This window comes from Pempheris klunzingeri, chromosome 6 (assembly GCF_042242105.1).
Source record: "Pempheris klunzingeri isolate RE-2024b chromosome 6, fPemKlu1.hap1, whole genome shotgun sequence".
In the NCBI taxonomy this organism is placed as follows: domain Eukaryota; kingdom Metazoa; phylum Chordata; class Actinopteri; order Acropomatiformes; family Pempheridae; genus Pempheris; species Pempheris klunzingeri.
This window is the reverse complement of record NC_092017.1, coordinates 13,031,992-13,052,023: the sequence shown is the minus strand read 5'-3', so window position 1 is coordinate 13,052,023 and position 20,032 is coordinate 13,031,992. Positions and strand designations below refer to the sequence as shown.

Here is a 20,032-nt window from a genome sequence, read left to right as displayed (position 1 = left end):
TGTCACTGATGTGCCATTTAGACGTCTGAATATGAACCTGATTAACTGGGAGTGATGTCTCTTTCTCTCTGTTGCTCTTTTTTGAAGAGGTTTCCCTGTTTGGGAGCAGTTAGGAGCTGTTGATGCGCTTTGACATGGTGATGCATTCACACTTTGACAAATATCTGGATGCAATGCGTCTCTGACCACTTCCTGAGGAGGTCTGAGTAATCAGATCAGCATTCACCAGTGCATCTTAAGTGTGTTTACACCTGGATTTATATGCGATTAAGCATGACTGGCTAGCTGTCCAATCATCCAACACATTTTAATGCAACGTGTAAACTGGGAAATAAACTTATCATGCTGTAAGTCTGTGTATGTGCAATTGTGTGTGTGCGTGTGCTGTGTAGCAAGTGTATCCACATAGCTGCAATAAATTTGTGTATGTGTCGGAGCGTTTGTGTGTGTGAATCTCGATTCATATCATTTTGAGCCTAAGTCTTTGTGCATGACTGATTGCTTTGTCTGTCTGACCACTACTGAAAAGGGATCCATCTCTCTGTTTGCCTCTCTCTCCTCCCTCTGCCTCTCTCTCTCGCTCTGTCTGTGTGACTGGGTGTCTCTATCTACTCAGTTCCACCTTAAGAGGAGCTTTAGCAGCCTGTCGTGTTTGTGTTGAAGCCAACAGGCACAATATATTACAGTCTAGGGCTTGCTGCTGAAAAGCCCGCTGGATCCTCCACTGACCTGCTGTTCTTTCCTGCTTTCCTCTTGCGTTTTTTTCCACATTTAGATTAAAAACAAAGCTCTCACTCTCTCTCACCCCCCCTTCTCCCCTGTCTCCCTCTTCTTCCTCTTCTTTCTCCTCCTCTTCTTATCCTTCTTCTTCTTTTCTGCGGCAGCAGTCAAGGCAGAGGCTTCAGTGTGTCAGAGAGAGGGTGAAGAGGAGGAAATAGCTGAGAAGAAGACTATTTGGACGGAGCTGAGTGTGTGTTTATGTTTGTATGTTTCGCCATTGGACGGCCGGGTGAAGGGGCACGAGGAGCAGAGTGGGAGGAGAAGAAGAGGGGAGCCTGCCTGGATGAAATTCTCTGTGTCATGTCACTGCGTGTGGACCTTGACTGATCACAGGTTGAGGAAAAGGGAGAGAGACACTGAGAGAAAGAGGAGGTGGAGAGCGAGAGACAGGAGGAGAAACTGAGACTTTGGCTTCACAAGGAAAAGAAGGAGGAGGAAGAGAAGGAGGTGAAGTCTGGTGCTCCGTTTTATGATGACATTGTTGGATAAACGAAGCGGCAGATTGAGCGCTCTTCAGTTGTGTGCCAACAGGAATTCTCCTTAGAAGACAGAGAGAGGGAGAACTAGGAGGGAAAGAAGGAGAGAGACTCTGGAAGAGTAAAGACTGCTGTGTTCAACCCAGCTAAGGAGCAGGGACTCGACTTACTGAGTGTGTGTGTGTCTGTTTGTGTGTGTGTGTGTGTGTGTACTAGGGTTTGGGCGTGTGTGTGTGTGTGTGTAACCGGTGGAGGGCAGAGGAGTGGAGGGCCAGGGGACTAACCTGGCCATCAAACGGACTGGCAGCCTCTCCTCTCCTGGGATCATGTACCCTCAGGGCAGGCATCCGGTAAGTACCTCCTTATGTCTCTTTCCCCTGTCTGTCTGACTCTTTTTCTCTCTGTCTCTCCATCTCTTCATCTCCATGTCTGTCTCTCAACTCCAATCTCTCTCTGGCTTTTTATGTCTCAGATTCACCTTGTCACTTCTATCTCCCCCCATCCTCTTTTTGCACCCTGTCTCTTCATGCCTCTCTGCCTCTCTTATCTTGCCCTCCTTTTACTTCTTCAAGGTTTCTCTCTCTTCTTGGTCTGTGCTCCAGTCTTTCCCTGTCTGTGTCTCTCTGTCCTTCTGTCTGTCTTTTTTTCAGACCTGTCTCTGTTGTTTCTCTCTCTTGTTTAGTTGTAGCATCTGTACTATAACATGAGAAGTGAGACGTGAGGGGAGGGGGTTGTTTGAGCTGAGAGATTCCCTGTTATGTACACACACACACACCCACACACACACACACACCACCTCCCTCTCTGTCAGCTGCAACCAGGTGCCTTTTGAGATCTTGTTGATGGTTAGCTGTGTAGGTGGTATACAACTGAATCTGCACTGCAGCTTGTGTGTGTGAGTGTGTGTGTCCATTAGCGTGTAGTATGTGACACTGTTTGTGTGCATGGCAGCATGTGTGTGAGAATAGATCTGTTTGTATCAATGTGTGTGTGTGTGAGTGAGTGTGTGTAAATTGGTCAGTACAACTGTCCATGTGCTCACTTCTGTTGCTAAGCAAACACTTGCGGACACACGCAGACACAGACACAGACACAGGCACACACACACACACACACACACACACACACACACACACACACACACACACACACACACAGCACGTTTGATTGTTGAATTCCACTTAATTAATTTCCATTAGTACTAAGAAAGGTCATGAGTGCACAAGTACTTCCCCTTTAAATACCCCCTTAAAGTCCCTTCCCTCCTTCAGTTTCACCCTTCATCAGCAGTGAGAATTTGCTGTTAATTTACCTGCCAGGGTAAAGTAAAGGTTAAATACATAGAGTAAAAAGCACAGAAGGATGAATGACAGTTTAGGCTCAGTCTGGCTTAGGCCATTTGTTTCACAGGGGCCCTGGTCCGGTTGCTATAATCAGATTTGGTTGTCAGTCTCTTTGTATCTGCTACAAATGGGTCAGTGGCCACTTTGCCTTGCAGCCAGCCAGCAAGCCAACCACTCAGTCAGCCAGCAAGCCAGCCAGCAAGCCAGCCAGCTAGCTATCACACAGAATAATGAATGACATTTTCACAAGAGGAAGGCATGAGGAATCAATTATATGTACAGAGAGAATGCTAATAAGCCAGCCGCTGGAATAGAAGGGAACGAGAGACGCTGAGAGAAACAAGAGAGAAGGCAAAAACAAAGGGAGAAAGTGAAAGATATAAGAGCCAAGAAAGGGAAAAAGAGAAAGAATTCTTTAAAAAGGCTCGGCCGGGGGTGGAGGAAGAAATTGAAATGAATGAGAGACGCAAAGGAAGAATAGAGTGTGAACATTCCTCTGTTCTCTCCTTTAGAGTCGTATCAGAGAGCTTCCTGCTGCGATGCTCTCCGTTTGTGATAAAGTTCAATCCCAGATTGAGCCAACTCCAACCGATCGATAGTCTCTATCTCTCTCCTTCTGCCTCTCCTCGGTTTTTCTCCCTCTCTGTCTTTTTCCTCTTGCCTTCTTCCTCTGCAGCCCTCCTTTGCCAGTGGAACTTTATTTCTGGTGTTGCTATGAAATATGATCTGTGGAGAGGTGTGAGGGTGTGCAAAGAACAGTTGTATATATGTGTGTGTGTGTGTGTGTGTGTGTGTGTGCATGCGCGCATGCATCCATGTGTGTGTTTGTGGTTACAGTGTGTGTAGTATGTCTGCATAAACATTTACATACACAATGCAAATGTATGTGTGTGTCCATCCTCATAAATTCAGAACAGGGTTACTTGTAAAATATGCAGTTCACCCAGTTTTTTCAGCTTATCTGTGCTGGACTGTAGCCTCTGTCAAAACTCTCCCTACTGGTGCATTGAAAGAAAATTCAATATTTCAAAAATATATACATTTAACTGCTAGAAAGCGTTGCATAAGTTGCCAGAAAATAAATCCAGAAGGCAGATCATTAGCATACTTGGACAATGTGACAAAAGCAACGTGTCTGTTTCAAGTGACTTTCAAATCTCAGATGTCAGCTCATTCTTGATTGCATCAACAGTTTTCATAATGGTGTGTTCTTGCAACCACGACAAGATGATAACTTCACTGTAAAGGAAAAGCAAGAGGGATGAATTGTTCACCGCTATTGATTGACAATTTGAAGCAAACTTGGAGTCGACTGGCTTCTTTTGAAGTGAAGAAAATCAGATTAAAAATAATTTGTGTGAAAGTGGTCAGCAGTTATGTCAAATAAAATGTCATTTGTGGTCAATCGCTTACAAAGATCTGATGGTACTGTGTAAACACACCAACACACACCTGTTACTCAAGTGGCTTCCCAGTGTACAGGCCTCCCACTGCTCTCTCAGTAGGCTTGACGTATCTTTGCTGGTGTCAGTCAAACATCATGGTCTACTTCCTGTCAGCCAGAGAGGACAGAGCTGCCTTGAATGCCACTCCTTTTAACCCCTCTGTGTCCATTTGCAAATGATAAAGAAGGTGTCTTCAGTTTAATAGATAAAATGTACATCCAAGGCTTCATCGCAGAAGATACCACACTTTGTTCTCCTCACTCTATGGAAGGAAAAAGTTAAAACCGAGGGCTGATTTGCCAGGCGAGCTGAGCTGTAATTGGTTCCACTGGATTTTTGTGGCAAGCGTTATCAGAACTGTGTGAGTGTGTGTTTGAGTGTGTGGATATGTGTTTTTCATTTAGTGTGTGTTTTTGCCATGTGCGTGATTTTCTTTTTATGTGTCTCTTTAGAGCTTTTAGTGTCTACATTTTTGTGTTAACAGTGTGTGTTGCCTTGTTTGTTGACATAGATGTGTGTGTGTGTGTGTGTGCCAATGCGAGGTTCAGTTTATTTCTATGTGTGCTTTTGCTCTGGTGTGTTAAGTGTCTTTGTGTGTAATATGTATGTCTGGATGTGTGTGTACCATGCATGCATTTGTGTTTGTCCTTGTGTCCCTGCAAAAGTGCTTGTGTGTGTGTGTTCAGCTGTGAGAATGTGTGTATGTTTGGATCTCAGAGAGGAAGGGGAAAAGAGAGCGTGTGTGTGTGTGTGCGCGCGCGTGTGTGTGCTTGTGTGCGTGTGCGTGTGTGTGTGTGTGTGTGTGTGGGTGCGTGTGTGTGTGCGCGCGCGCGTGTGTGCGTGTGTGTGTGTGCGCGTGTGTGTGTGCGCGTGTGTGTGTGCCAACAACAATAACAATAAATAATGTTCCAGTCTGACCTCGACTGTTGCTGTGAATGTACAAGCGCTTGATTGACTGCCACACCCGACAGAGAGAGAGAGAGAGAGACAGACAGACAGACAGACAGGGAGAGAGACAGACAGACAGAGTGACAGAGAGAGGGAGAAGATTTACTGTGTGTTTTCATGGTTAAGAAAGATGTCTGTAACTGTCTACAGACTGGACTCAGCAGACAAAAAGCTCACTCTCACACGCACCCACATTTGTATTTTACACATATATTCATATAAGGTCTAACACCCGTACGAACACGTCTCCTTTCTCACACACATGCAGGTTTGTGTTGTACCCTCAGCACATTTACTTAAGAATCCAGACTCTAGAAATGTTTGGCTGTTGTATAAGAATACACTTAAAACTGCGCCTCTGTGTGTGTTTGTATATGTGTGTGTGTACTACAAATTTTTGCCCAAACTCTAGGAGCTGTGGTGGTTGCAGTCTAGAGGAGGAAGATCAGACAGAGTTTATTCAGCAAGCATGCAACCAAAAGAGAGCGAGTGTGAGAGAGAAAGAAAGTTGGACTTTACTTCAGTTGCTCGAAGGTGTCGGCTCCCTCAGTTGCGTAGTATTATATGACAAAATAACACTGTGGATACATTGTTAGGTCAGCTCTTATCATTGTTATTACATCATACGTCACTTTCAGCTTTGGAAATGTTATCTCATGACCATAAGACATCTGTTGAATCATTATGTGTGTGGAGTGTGTGTGCGTTGATGGGCAAAGACAGAAAGTAGAGGACAAGTGTGCCGGTGTGTGTGGTACAGTCTTAGTAGCTGTTGGAAAATGATCTCAGCCAAAATATACACTCATCTGTGTGTGTGTGTGTGTGTGTGTGTGTGTACGGGGAGGGCTTCCTTCTCCTTTGGCCATGAGTAGGGTAACACTTTATTTGTACGGCCAAGTAAACAAACTAATGCCAAATATGTGGCCACAGAAATCACATATGCCTCCCTAATGAGGGGAGAGCCACTATTAGAGTGTTTATGTGCCTTAAAGTTGGATTTTGATGTGCACGCGATGGAATTTGTGAGTTAATTTTGTAGTTGCAGTGTCAGGACATGCTTAACTACCTATTAGTGCGCACTGAATTGTGCTTGTTAATATGTATACTGAGATTTTTGGATCTGCGACTGTGCACTGTTTGCCCTTGCACACACTGGACCTTTTTCGTTTTGGCATCTAGCTGCGTCAGGCAGTTTGTTTTTCCCCAGCATTTGTGGCTGTAATGAAAGCCATGTACGGTAAACAGCACAGCGGATTTCTGTCACCTCCCACAGATGACATTCTCCCCTCCTTTCCTTTGTCCTCATCTTGTTTACATTTAATTTGGTTTATCATTTCTAAGGCAACCCTGTAAAATGGCAATAAGTCAAGTAACAACAATACAGCTGCAGCGAGACGACCCACAGAACAAGCAAAAAGTCAAAGCAACCAACAACTTCAGCAGACATCAGCAGCCACCCAGATTAAGTCTACTCGCTGATTAAAAAAAAAAAAAGGAGGCATTTTCTATCCTCAAATCCTGTGTTCTTTTCTTTGTCATTAAAAGAAATGATCAGAGCGAGGCTTGGATGGAGTCCAGAGACTCTTTTGGCTGCCAATCTTCCCCTGATTTGTAATCCACCGCTGGCTCAGTGGCTGACTGGTGAGCTGCAGCATTAACTTGACTGTCTCTCTGAATGACTGACTTGCTGACTTGCCGACTGGTTAACCAGTGGACTGACCGACTTGCTGATTGACTGACTGACTGTCTGACATTTTTGGTTTGCCGGCTGGATGACTGACTGTCTTAGTGTTGGCTTGTTAATTGGCTGTCAAACTGAATGACTGACTGGCGAGCAGGCAGAATGAGTGAAGGAGTGAGCTCTATAAAGACTCACTGGTTCTCAGCACAATGAGAGGGCCACTGACTCTAAATGTGCATCTGTCATTGGCTCTCCACATTATCACAACCTTTGGCAATAATGCCGACAAAATTGTCAGAAAGAAAGAGGAGAATACGTGGGTGCCATAAAAAGATAGATGATATGTAAGTTACACTCCCATTCTTCCCTGTAGCTCATCTTCAGTCTTTCATCCACACACAGTCCAAACCAATGAGCTGTTGCTTATGTTCATTGCTGCTCACTTCAGCAGACACAGACATGTACACAAGGGGCACTGACACTCCTCTGCCACACTTGGTATTTCTCATCTATTCATGTGTCTTTTTTCCTAAATATTTCACCAGCCAATTATTATTTCATGTGCTATCTGAATGTGTCTCTGCTTGTCGCGGAGACACACATGCAAAAGGAAGAACAAAGGGGCTAAGGAGGAGAAGTAAGGAACGAAAGGAGAGAAAAGGGAGGGAGGAACGAGAGAGAAGCAAAGAGAAGGGCACAAGAAAGGGAAAATGTTTTGTTTGTGGGTGCTTTGTTCAAATGAATGCGTCCATGCATAGGCATGTCTGCTTATACCGTGTGAATACTCATATGGTGGTAGAAAGTGTGCCAGAGGCTAAACAGATAGACGGAGAAGACAAGCAGACAGATCATTTCTTTCCCAATCACTCCCAGCCCTGCATCTGTTTCACAGTTGCTGTCTCTCCCATAAAGCCACTGCCAGTGGTGGAAAAAACAGGCAGCTGCTTGAACAGAAGACTTCCATGTGACGGATGGACGGACGAGCAGACAGGCAGACAGGCAGGCAGACAGACAGGCAGGCAGGCAGGCAGACAGACAGACAGACAGACAGGCAGGCAGGCAGGCAGACAGACAGGCAGACTGACAGAGAGACAGATAGAACCAGACTGACCTAATATTCAGACAGAATGGGGGGAAAAACTCAAGTGTGAGTGGAAAGTCACTGGCTGGCAGACAGTAAAATTGTTGCAGGATCACTTGGAGGTGCTAATTGGGAAAAGGAGGCGACTTCTTTAGGTAAATTTTTTCATCTTGTGTAAGACATTTAGGCGTAAGCAAAATAACTGCAAGCAGGACAGTGTGAAATTCTTCAACTTCTAATATCCATACCAGAAAAATGGTGGGTATTTGTGATGAGATCCCTAAATGATAAATCTGATATTTGCTTCACAGATACACTGGCTTTGGCTTATATACACTCAGTGGCCAGTTTATTAGGTACACCTAGCTAAAAACAATGTGGTCTAATACGGCAGTTCTGCATTAAATCCCCACTTCATGCAGGTATAATGTTCATTTTATATTTAAACCGTTTTAGAGAGGTGTTGATTCCACTCTTTTAGAGAATGCTGTTGAACCATATTTTGGACACCATTCTTTAATAAAACAATTTAAGGGATCCTCACCAAAACTTTTTGTTTATGTTGAAAAATGAAGCACCTCAGTCAGCAGGTATATTGTTTATCTAATTTTTAACTAAACGTCAATATCTGTAATGGCTCAAAAATCCAGTATCAGTAATGGCTCTTTTTTTTGGCCATCTAGTATCATTGTATCCTATCAGTGTGTTTGCATGTCATCACATCACTGATGTTGTTGGTTTATCAAGTGGTACAATCAAACACGTGCCTGGCAGACAGGTGATGGTTACGGCCAGTGGGTCCCACCGTCATCCTGTTATGCGATACTGTGCAATGGGCTTCACCCACCACTCCTCCCCTCGCCTCCCCTAGTCCCCCCCTTAGATAATCCTTCCTAATTCTCTGCTTGCCCGTGCCAGCTCGACCAAATTGTGATTGACTGCTGTCCCACATGGTGTCTATATGTGTGTGTTTGTGCACAAGTGACCCTTCCCTCCCTCCTCCCCCCCTCCCTCCCTCCTCCACCTCCACCTCCTAGATTAACCGGATCAGTTTTGGATTTCAGGATCCCCTATGCTGGCTGCTATGGTGCACACACACACACACACACACACACACACACACAAATAAAAACACAGGCAGTAGGCTGCTTTTTGGCCCTTTGTGATGCGGTATTGGACCCCTAACAGTCTGGGCTGCCATCTGTCACAATACACGAGAGACCCACACACACACGCGCGCTTACATACACACATTTCAACAACAAATGTTTGCTCTGGTGTACATACGGCCTTACGTGATGATGCCTCCATCTTTGTAAACACTGCAGAAAGATGCACATTTTTCTTCTTGTATATCTTATAGCTCAATTTTACCTGCTTAAGTGTTCTTGAGCAAGACACAGAGCCTACTATTATCACTAATGAGCATGAACTAATTTGATAGCAGCTCTCATACTTGTCTCTTTATCCTGACAGGCAGAGCTCAGCACAGGCAGGAAATATTTCTCCTTTTGCCTGAGGACCTTTTGTAATTTTGTCTGAGTGTGTGTGTGTGCGTGTGCGTATTTTTCATTTCCTTTCTGCTCATAAGAAGTTTTATTGCTCCAGGTCCATGAAACTCAAAAAGGTGCAACCGGCAAATCAAAAGGAAAAAGGACATGTTGGAGTTTTTGTCCAATGGATGAAAGAAATCCAAATATCTCTCATCAGCACACTACAGACGACGCCATGTTGACACCAACGCAGATCTCTTGTATAATCCTGATCTGTGACTATGGGCTTTGTTATATGACTTAGTGCTGCTGATGTAACCCGCCAGCAGCACTTTGTCCGTGTGCATCCGCATGAGTATGTGTCTGTGTGTTCATGTGTTCATGGCAGCAGATGGTGGGAGCAGTATTACCACAGACCGATGGACAGTGCACAGGGTAGAGCTACTAGGCTGTGTTGACTACAGCAAAGACAGCATGACGCTCCCTCTCTTTCTCTCCGTCTTCCTCCTGTTCCCTCGGTGCCAGACGGATGAATGGCTGGCTATCTCTCTCAGTCAGCAGCCACGCCGCTCTTTCATCATCTGTCTCTCTGCTCGTTCTTTCATTCCTCTGTAAGGATGTCACACCAGTCTATCACTCCTCTATCCACCAGGTCTATCCATCCCTCGGTCTGTCAGATGGGTATCTATCTCTCTTCCACCTCTTTTCCCCTCATCAATCCATCCCTCCATTCCTACTCTCCCTCCCACTGTGGGTTTCTGTGTTCCCTCTGTGTTCCAAGTGTAAATCTGCATGTGCAGTAGTGTGTATTTGTTTGTTTTTTGTGTTTTTGAATGTGCACATGACTACGTAGTTGTGTGTGTGTGTGTGTGTATCAGCGTGTGCCAGATCACTATCTACCCCCCCACCTCTCCCTCTTCCTCCTCCTCCTCCTCCTCCCTTCCCCCACAGAGTGTGTGTGTGTGGTATGAATCAAGGTCAGTGGGGATCTGTTGGCAGACACCCCCCCCATCCCATCTCTCCCACCCACCCCCTCCACGCTTCCCTCCCACACACACACACACCCAGAGGGTTTGTGTGTGTTGTGCCCATCCAGCCATCTAGATGTCCCTGCTATGCCTGCCTCAGCTCAGTTTAGCTCAGCTCAGCTCGGCTCCGTGGATTAATTACTGGGGAACCCACCACGTCTCTGACCTCCACCGTCGGACTAATTGAAATCTAACTGAATTGTGCTTGTCTAGACTAATGAAGCCCCGCCACTGAAACCGCCAATCTTTTAGCCGTGGCTGTGGGCCGATGGCCACCCAGCTGCACTATAGCGCCTGCACTGCTCTGTTTGGATGGATGGATATGAGCAGATGAACACATGGTTGGATGGATGGATGCATAGCTTGGGTAGTGACGTTACTAGTAAAGAGATAAACTCCATATGTTTTGTGACTTTATGTACTGGATTAAAGAACAACAGTATCATCAGAGGTAATGTAACATTGAGTACATCCATACCAACCAAAACATACCTTTCCTTACTTGAGAAATTTGATCTTAGCGCATATCCTCGCTCATAGCTGCAATTTAATTTAATTTTAGTAGCCAAATTCTTGTAATATGAGTAAACTTGAACAAGTTTAGATTAGGTGGGCTTTCTCTGCTTGCTTCATCGGCTTGTAACTTGGGCTGAAGAGATGGGTGCAGGTCGTCCCAGTGACACAGAGGAGGAATCACTGGGCAACGTTTCGGGGCTCAGGGTTCAGTCCAGCACAGCTTTGGGTTCAGCTAGGTGCACTTATTAACACTGTGGGCAGCATTTGCAGAGAGAAATGTGAGGTATCCTTGTCTCAGAGCACTTGCAGAGGATGGTGGGGTCTAGGTGGGATAGTGTGAGCCTCAATAGTCCTTTTGAGGCTGATCGCTGACTGGTGATAAGAAGTGGCTGAAAAGAAGTGGCAGCGACACCTGGCAGTTTGCATCCTCTCCAGGCTAAACAGGAGTGTTTTTAGGAGTGCCGAAAAAATCAGCCAATCAAAGTTGGGAGAAAAGGGGACAAGAATGCTAAAAAGATGGTGTTGTCTTACATAAAAACTCCTCTGAGAATCCGTAATATAAAAAAAAAACACAACAACCCATAACCACTTTTTCTCATTGTAGACATTCGTCACCAACTAATCCTATCCTCAAATATAAACAACTACAGCATAAAAAAAAAAAACACAGTGCCACTTGTTTCTAAAACTTCATGAAAAGCAATGAGGTGGAGGGCGGCCCTGAAAAGTGCTTTAGACAGACACGGAGGGCTGGTAGTGGTAGTGGTGTTGAGGGTGGGGGGCGGACCCCAGAGAGGTGCTTGTTTTGTTGGTCCTCCTTTAGCTTTTAGCAGGTGAGAGACGGTGCCGTGATTCCCTATAAGTTATTCATTTGACGTTTCCTCCCTTCTCAGCTCTTTGTAGGCTGGAATACATTAGCAAGCTCGCAGAGTGGAGAGGATGCTAATGTGGAAGGCAGGGAGAGGGAGAGGGAGAGGAGAGGAAGAAAGGATGGGGGCAGTGGAGGGAAGGAGGCAGAGTCATTAGAGGAGGAGGAGAACAGACAGAGAGAGAGAGAGAGGACACGGCTTTATGATGTGTGGGAAGGGGAAGTGACCTTCCCTCTCACTTTCATCTTGGCTTTCTTTCTCCCCTTGCCTTGCTCCCTGACACACACACACACACACACACACATGCACACACACATGCACACACACTTTAATGTATAGCGCAGCATGCAGGTGCACATGTGCCTACACAAACACATTACAGGCACAATGCATACAATGTCTTTTCTGCAGCAGCAACACTAACGCTCACACACACACACACACACACACACACACACACACACACACACACACACACACACACACACACACACACACACACACACACACCTCAGTATTCGTTTTTCATCCTTTCTCTCCTTTTCCTGTGCAGGTCCCCTTACAGCCTGGCCAGTCTTTCAAGTTCACAGTCCTGGAAACTCTGGACCGTATCAAGGAGGAATTCCAGTTCCTCCAGGCGCAGTATCACAGGTACACACAATATTTTCTTGCACACACGACAGAAACAATATACAGACATGCATGTGTACACATACAAATGTCCACGTGGTAATTATGAATATAAAGTGGTTAACATAGCTCAGTTGTTTATAGTGAAGCACTGTTTTGGCTGTTATGAAGAATCACCTTTCCACACTTTTTATGTTGTATATTCTAGCTAGTAAATGTAACAATTATATAAACAGCACATTGTAATTGAGTTTAGTGGAGGTTGGTGTTGAATTCTTGAATATATGAACCAGTAAAGATGGTATGACAGCGTACAAGTGCCCTCCTTTAATCTTTATTACACTGAATGTACAAAATATTGGAGACTGATAGTGAGCTGCAGCCCTTCATACTGAATCCAGTCTCAACCATCTGAAAGCTTTACAGACCTCTCTAACTCATTGTCTTTGTATAAATCTCTGTCACCTACATTATACGCATCATTGAGGGACCATAGCTTTTACCTACATTTATTTCATCGTTGTATCTCTAATGCTTTTTCTTACATTCAGTGACTATTTTTAGTGCAGAGATTTCCAGTTGCTCCTACGATATTAATAATAAATAAATGTATATCTTAAAATTCGCTTTCATTATAGTTCAGAAGAGATGTAATGCGAAGCTGATGGTCGTGTCATCATATGGCTGACCAGACGTGACCTTGGCCAATAGAGATAAACCATAGTCTGTTGAAACATTCAGCCTCTTGTTCACACCTCAATGGGCAGACTGAACAGCCTGCTGCGATACAACAACACCACTTTACTGCTAGGCATTGAACTAGTGGATCTCTGATACACACACACACACACACACACACTCAGAAAACAGTTACAAATATCTATTCATGTACCCTGGTTAATGGTTGTAAGATTGGTGGCAGTTATGCTACTCAAATTGCAGCCAATTACCAGCATGATCTTATAACTTTTCATAATAATAACGTGTCTGACTTACCTTTTTAGACTTTTCTGATAAAGTGGCTAATAAATTAATTTTTTCCTTTACTTGACAGTGTAAAGAACCTAGAATGGATACATGTTAATAAAAAGGTTGTCACTATTACTTAGACACATTTGAAAATACATCTGAATTAACCAAACCTGAAATTAATGTAAGACTAAAGAAGAACACAACAAAAAGACACAAACCTGACATGATCACATGATACTTTGTCAGGATTGATTGGGCTCAGTAGCAGGACTTAAGCACATACACACAAAAATTTACATAACTTACTTAACTAGGCACGCACGTGGACTTGAATTTCATTGGTGAATAAGACACACCCTGCTGGCAGTTGCTACCACAAAGGTGATATTTTTCAGTGTCACTTAGCCCGACTTTGTGGCTTAGAATAATTTTTTTGGTACCTTTACACAGCCTTAAACTAGGTTTGACCTATGCAATGTCCTCTGGAAATTGTAATTCATTTCAGTGGATGCAAATACGCCATTTAATCCGTGTGCGTGTCCTTTTTCGTCCTTGTGCAGCCTGAAACTGGAGTGTGAGAAACTGGCCAGTGAGAAGACTGAGATGCAGAGGCACTACATCATGGTGAGTCCAATCAGATCTTTACCAGAGCTGCATTGCATGGTGATTTGTTTGTCTGACCTGGCCACTCAGAAACTCTGAAAAGACTCTGATGGGTTCTTATATAGGAATTAAAATCAGGGGAGTTGAGTCTGTACCTCTGATTAGCTCAATTAGCGTTGTTCACTGTTTGTCATAAAAGCTCTGTTTGTCTCCCCACACTTCTGCTGTTCATACTACGTTCCTCTCTTTTCTTTTTCTCTGTCACGTCTCTGTTTTAATCTATTTTCTGATTTTCTTTAAATCAATAGGCTGTTTCTATATTAAAAACAATGCCAAGTCAGTAGACATGTACATTTTCATACCCACAAACCCATAATACATTGAAATCATTTGAAATTACAACATCCAGCATCCAGTAACTTAATACAGTGGGGCAAAAAAGTATTTAGTCAGCCACCAATTGTGCAAGTTCTCCCACTTAAAAAGATGAGAGAGGCCTGTCATTTTCATCATAGGTATACTTCGACTATGAGAGACAAAATGAGAAAAAAAAAATCCAGAAAATCACATTGTCTGATTTTTAAAGAAGTTATTTGCAAATTATGGTGGAAAATAAGTATTTGGTCAATAACAAAAGTTCATCTCAATACTTTGTTATATACCCTTTGTTGGCAATGACAGAGGTCAAACGTTTTCTGTAAGTCTTCACAAGGTTTTCACACACTGTTGCTGGTATTTTGGCCCATTCCTCCATGCAGATCTCCTCTAGAGCAGTGATGTTTTGGGGCTGTCGCTGGGCAACGCAGACTTTCAACTCCCTCCAAAGATTTTCTATGGGGTTGAGATCTGGAGACTGGCTAGGCCACTCCAGGACCTTGAAATGCTTCTTACAAAGCCACTCCTTCGTTGCCCGGGCGGTGTGTTTGGGATCATTGTCATGCTGAAGGACCCAGCCACGTTTCATCTTCAATGCCCTTGCTGATGGAAGGAGGTTTTCACTCAAAATCTCACGATACATGGCCCCATTCATTCTTTCCTTTACACGGATCAGTCGTCCTGGTCCCTTTGCAGAAAAACAGCCCCAAAGCATGTTGTTTCCACCCCCATGCTTCACAGTAGGTATGGTGTTCTTTGGATGCAACTCAGCATTCTTTCTCCTCCAAACACGACAAGTTGAGTTTTTACCAAAAAGTTCTATTTTGGTTTCATCTGACCATATGACATTCTCCCAATCCTCTTCTGGATCATCCAAATGCTCTCTAGTAAACTTCAGACAGGCCTGGACATGTACTGGCTTAAGCAGGGGGACACGTCTGGCACTGCAGGATTTGAGTCCCTGGCGGCGTAGTGTGTTACTGATGGTAGCCTTTGTTACTTTGGTCCCAGCTCTCTGCAGGTCATTCACTAGGTCCCCCCGTGTGGTTCTGGGATTTTTGCTCACCGTTCTTGTGATCATTTTGACCCCACGGGGTGAGATCTTGCGTGGAGCCCCAGATCGAGGGAGATTATCAGTGGTCTTGTATGTCTTCCATTTTCTAATAATTGCTCCCACAGTTGATTTCTTCACACCAAGCTGCTTACCTATTGCAGATTCAGTCTTCCCAGCCTGGTGCAGGTCTACAATTTTGTTTCTGGTGTCCTTTGACAGCTCTTTGGTCTTGGCCATAGTGGAGTTTGGAGTGTGACTGTTTGAGGTTGTGGACAGGTGTCTTTTATACTGATAACGAGTTCAAACAGGTGCCATTAATACAGGTAACGAGTAGAGGACAGAGGAGCCTCTTAAAGAAGAAGTTACAGGTCTGTGAGAGCCAGAAATCTTGCTTGTTTGTAGGTGACTAAATACTTATTTTACCGAGGAATTTACCAATTAATTCATTAAAAATCCTACAATGTGATTTCCTGGATTCTTTCCCCCCATTCTGTCTCTCATAGTTGAAGTGTACCTAAGATGAAAATTACAGGCCTCTCTCATCTTTTTAAGTGGGAGAACTTGCACAATTGGTGGCTGACTAAATACTTTTTTGCCCCACTGTAAGATCATTGATATCTTTAATATCTGGGCATTATTTCCTTTGAATTTCATGTTGTTTGCAGTGGTACAAACAACAGTGGTCCAGATTAAAATTTCCACAACTTGTACAAACCTTTACTAAAGTAGTACGTGTTTTTCTGTGTGTGTTTCTCACACACTGTCTTGCTTACTCATAACCTCTCTCTAAAACATATTTTTCTCTTTCCCATACCCCCCCTCAGACCGTCTATCTTGCTCTGTCTGTCTGTTTCTCTGTCTCTTCTTCTTCTCTGTTTTCTCTCATCTTTCTTCCTCTCTGTTGTCTCTCGCTAACAGCCTGAGCTCCCCCTGTGTCGGTGTGTCTGTGCGACTAAAGGCTCACATGTATCGTAAGCCTTCGTCTGTGGTACAAAACCCACACAGAGCCGACCAGAATACGATATGCACCATCTGCTAAGCTGCTCACATTTCATAAACCTGGGAGAGCAGGCAGGATCAGGGCCGTAAGCTAGATAGACACACAGATGGATAGACAGAGAGAGAGAGACAGAGAGATAGATGCTGAATGTGAGAGACCATGCAACAGACAGACAGGCAGAAGATAAACAGATAAACACACACACACACAAACACACAGGAGATACAACATATACAAGTTCATTCATTCTACACTTGCACACACGCATCCTTGCTCTTCTGTTCTTATGAGGACCTTCCATTATAGTTCTTTATTTCTCAGGCTGCAAATAATCCAAATAATCTCCCTAATAATATCAGAAGCTGCCAAAAGGACATAAATATTGCATGTCTTTAAATACCTGTTGACTAATGATACAGCGTATTACTACTTTACAGGTTGTTTTACGACTGATGACATAAAGATTATACTGTTTAACACTATAGTAGTTATGCTTGTAAATTGTAGGAGTTTGACAGCAGTTAAAGTAAGATTATGTAACTTTTGAAGGAAGAAATAACGCAGTCTTTCTCTTACAAGTTGTCATGAAACAGCAGAATTAATTCATCCGCAATTAAACACCCTTGTTCAGTTACTGCTACAACCTCACTTAGTACTGCTTTGATCAGTACCTTATGGCGGCTAATGTTAGCTAACACACCTTACTGCTGTAAAATAAGAAGTGAGCACAACTTACTTCAGCAAGAGGCATGTTTGTTGTTTCTGGCTTGTAGTCCTCTTCCACTCCCTCTCAGTCCGGTCACCTTGCGATGGTGTCTTTAAAGCAACTCAAGACAACCTTGAGAAGTGAAATGAAATTCAATTATCATTGCCCTTCAATTGTCGCTTGTGACCAAAGTGGCTGTCGTCAGCAAAAATTACATAAGCTCACTTTAAAGTCACTGGTCATTCTGTATACTCACTCTGAAATAATGACATAATCTTACATTTTGAGGTTATTACATTTTCTGGCAGTTACTTAAACACAACGCAACTTTGAATAAATCTTGTACTGAATAATAATAGATCCAAGACAACTGCAAAGCCAAAAACTTGTTGAGGTTTTCTTTTCTTCAGGAATCACACAGGAACCCTCAACTGGCCTTTAAGAAAAACAAAGGGATCTGAACTGAACCTCATTTCATAAAAAAACGTCCTCAGTGTGCTTTTCAAACTGATAAGAAGAGGAAATGTGCACATAAGTATGATACTGTGCACATAAAGACATAAAGACTTCTCAAAAAGACACACTTCCCTAATCTCAGACATTCCCCATTTTAGCGGTGGATTCACAGAATTACTGTGTGAAACAAACATTCCAGTCAAACATCCACCTTCCCTCACCACCCGACCTTATACAATAGGAGTGGTGGCGTGCAAGCATAGATGCTGTTCTCTGTCTTACCTTAGACGGGGGCAACAGATGACATTTGATCGAACTTTGAGCATATTAAATGTCACGGCCTTTGTGACCAATGTGTCATTGGTAAACTAAGGAGATCGAGAAATGGCACAAGAGTACACTCTGCTATATGTTTAAGTTCAGTGCCAGGCTCCAACAGTTCCCTATGGCAGGAGGTCAGAGAGATGCAGATAACATATAAGTTAGCATGGCACAGGGTTAGCACTCCAGGCTATATTATTTGAACTGGAGTTCACTGTGGTGTAGTGGATGGCAAACACAGTGCTGTGCTACTTCATAGGCATGGCTCAGAAATGAGAGGGAGGGAGAGAAAATGAGAGGGAGGGGAGTGAAAGAGAGGCTCAAAGGGAAAGATAGCTTGAGAGAAAAAAGGCTCAGAGAGTGTCAGACAGAAAAAAAACAGGGAGCTGCTGAGGGAGGGAGGGAAGGATACAAAGGGAGGCAGAGATAAAGAGAATAAAAGAGGAGAGGGAGAGAGTGATAGAGGCAGGAGAAAGATAAAGAGGGAGAGAGAGAGTGGGAAAAAAATGCTGAAAAGGAATGAGAGAGGCGAAATGAGAAAGGGGGATACCAGGGGACAGAATTGCAGAAAGGAGAGATGGAGGGTGAAAAAAAAAAGATGCTGTAAAGGGATGAAATGGAGAGAGAGAGAGAGAGAGAGAGAGAGAGGGCGGGAGAAAATAAAAGAGAGTATGCAACACAGAGTGCAAGAGAAAGAGATAGTGATGTGTTTGTGTGGGGGGCGTGAAATGAAAGAAGGAGAGATAGAGAGAGAAAGAGAGAGAGCGTGCACGCACAGACACGTAAATAATGTGAAGCAACAACGGACTCGCTGCGCCCACAGAGGAGATAACCCAGAAGGCTATATTTAGCTCGTTAGGCCTGTCATCCACACTGAGGCCTGTTTCCACAGGCTGGGGCTCTGCTCACCACGCTGCACTGCTCCTGCCTTTACTATTCACCAGTTTTAAGCTCTTTAAATACTAGAGTGAGGGGTTGGAAAGTAGGGAGATGGTTATACAGGGCTAATGCATGTGGATTTTTTTTTTTTTAAATGCTTCAACACCTAAGAAGACATGACAATTAAGAAAACATGCAATTTTCCTTTGTAATGTGGGAATCCTTCTTTTTTCACTGCTCAGGTGTTTTCACAATGTGATCGCTAGTGATTCTTTGGTGAGACTGTCCTCTCATGGAAAACAGCAGCATTAGTCGTTTGAGCAAATGACGTTTACGTTAAAGTGATGATGATTTCTCATGGCCATAAGGAGCAAAGGAGGGAGTAGTCAGAAGTTGTTATAGAACCACAGAGTGTGCAGGGGTAGGAGGTCTGGGTGGTCCTGTAAGTGTTGGTGAGATTTTGACACAAAAGACTGCTGTTTGCCCCCCCGCGTCGCACAGTCAGCATTGGTTTCTGTAAACTACGACCACGATTGTTTCCTAATCTTAACCAAATAGTTATTTTAACACAAACAACAGTCTTTCCCAAATCTAACCATATCAGAGGTGGTGGCTCATCAGAACAAAAACAAGTGATGTTTTCCTGCCAACTGGGACATCAGACCAGAAAACGATGCCTGTGTCTTTCTGAGAGGCATTTACAAATGATGTATTTTGAGGTTTTATTTTTAGGACCTGTTCCATTTGGCACTGTCTTTATCATTGAATTTTCTTCAGAGAAACTTAGAGTTTGTGAAGCTACAGTGGTTATATCGTCGTTGTCTGATTGTCTGCTATGCATTGCTTGCTTATTTCTTCAAATGGAGGTAATAGACTAATAGTAATAAACATCGCCACAACATTGAACTATATGACAGGATGTAAAACTAGCAAAGGAAAAAGTAAATGGCTGAAGTAGATCAATAACTGAAGCAATACTGTATTTGCTGAAGAGCTGTCCTGTTCTACCAGCCATCATGATTTAATAGAAGGTGCCAGATTGTCTGTGCTGCTGGATATCTCCTTATGACATGGAACTTTTCAAAGTCGTGAAGTTTTTTTTTTCTCTCTCACATTCTTTACTTGAAATCTTTACCTGGCAATGGATATGTTTTACACATTTTACACTTTGAGAGATGATGCCATAACCCACTCAAATTACTCCTGTCTGTGGAGTGTTGCTGCAGTAGAACAGCAGAGCCAGGTTTGGATGTAATGTGTTTGTATGTTTGGCAGTCCCACTCTCTCTGTATCTATTTGGATGCAGTATATGTTTTATGTTGGCTGCTCTATCAGACTGCCTCATTTCTTTGTACGTGTAGAGAGAAACTGCCAGT

General features: G+C 43.6%; 1 protein-coding gene across 2 annotated transcripts in view; it reads left to right on the top strand.

Annotated features, from left to right (window-relative positions):
- Positions 1-708: 708 nt before the first annotated feature.
- tle2b (TLE family member 2, transcriptional corepressor b) overlaps positions 709-20,032 on the top strand; it is a 78,503-nt gene continuing 59,179 nt past the window's right edge. For both annotated transcript variants that reach the window (XM_070831661.1, XM_070831660.1), the window contains exons 1-3: positions 709-1,606; positions 12,214-12,311; positions 13,823-13,886. In XM_070831661.1, the coding sequence (XP_070687762.1) occupies positions 1,583-1,606; positions 12,214-12,311; positions 13,823-13,886 (186 nt within the window). In that variant the 5' untranslated portion in view covers positions 709-1,582. The remainder of the gene's footprint in view (positions 1,607-12,213; positions 12,312-13,822; positions 13,887-20,032) is intronic.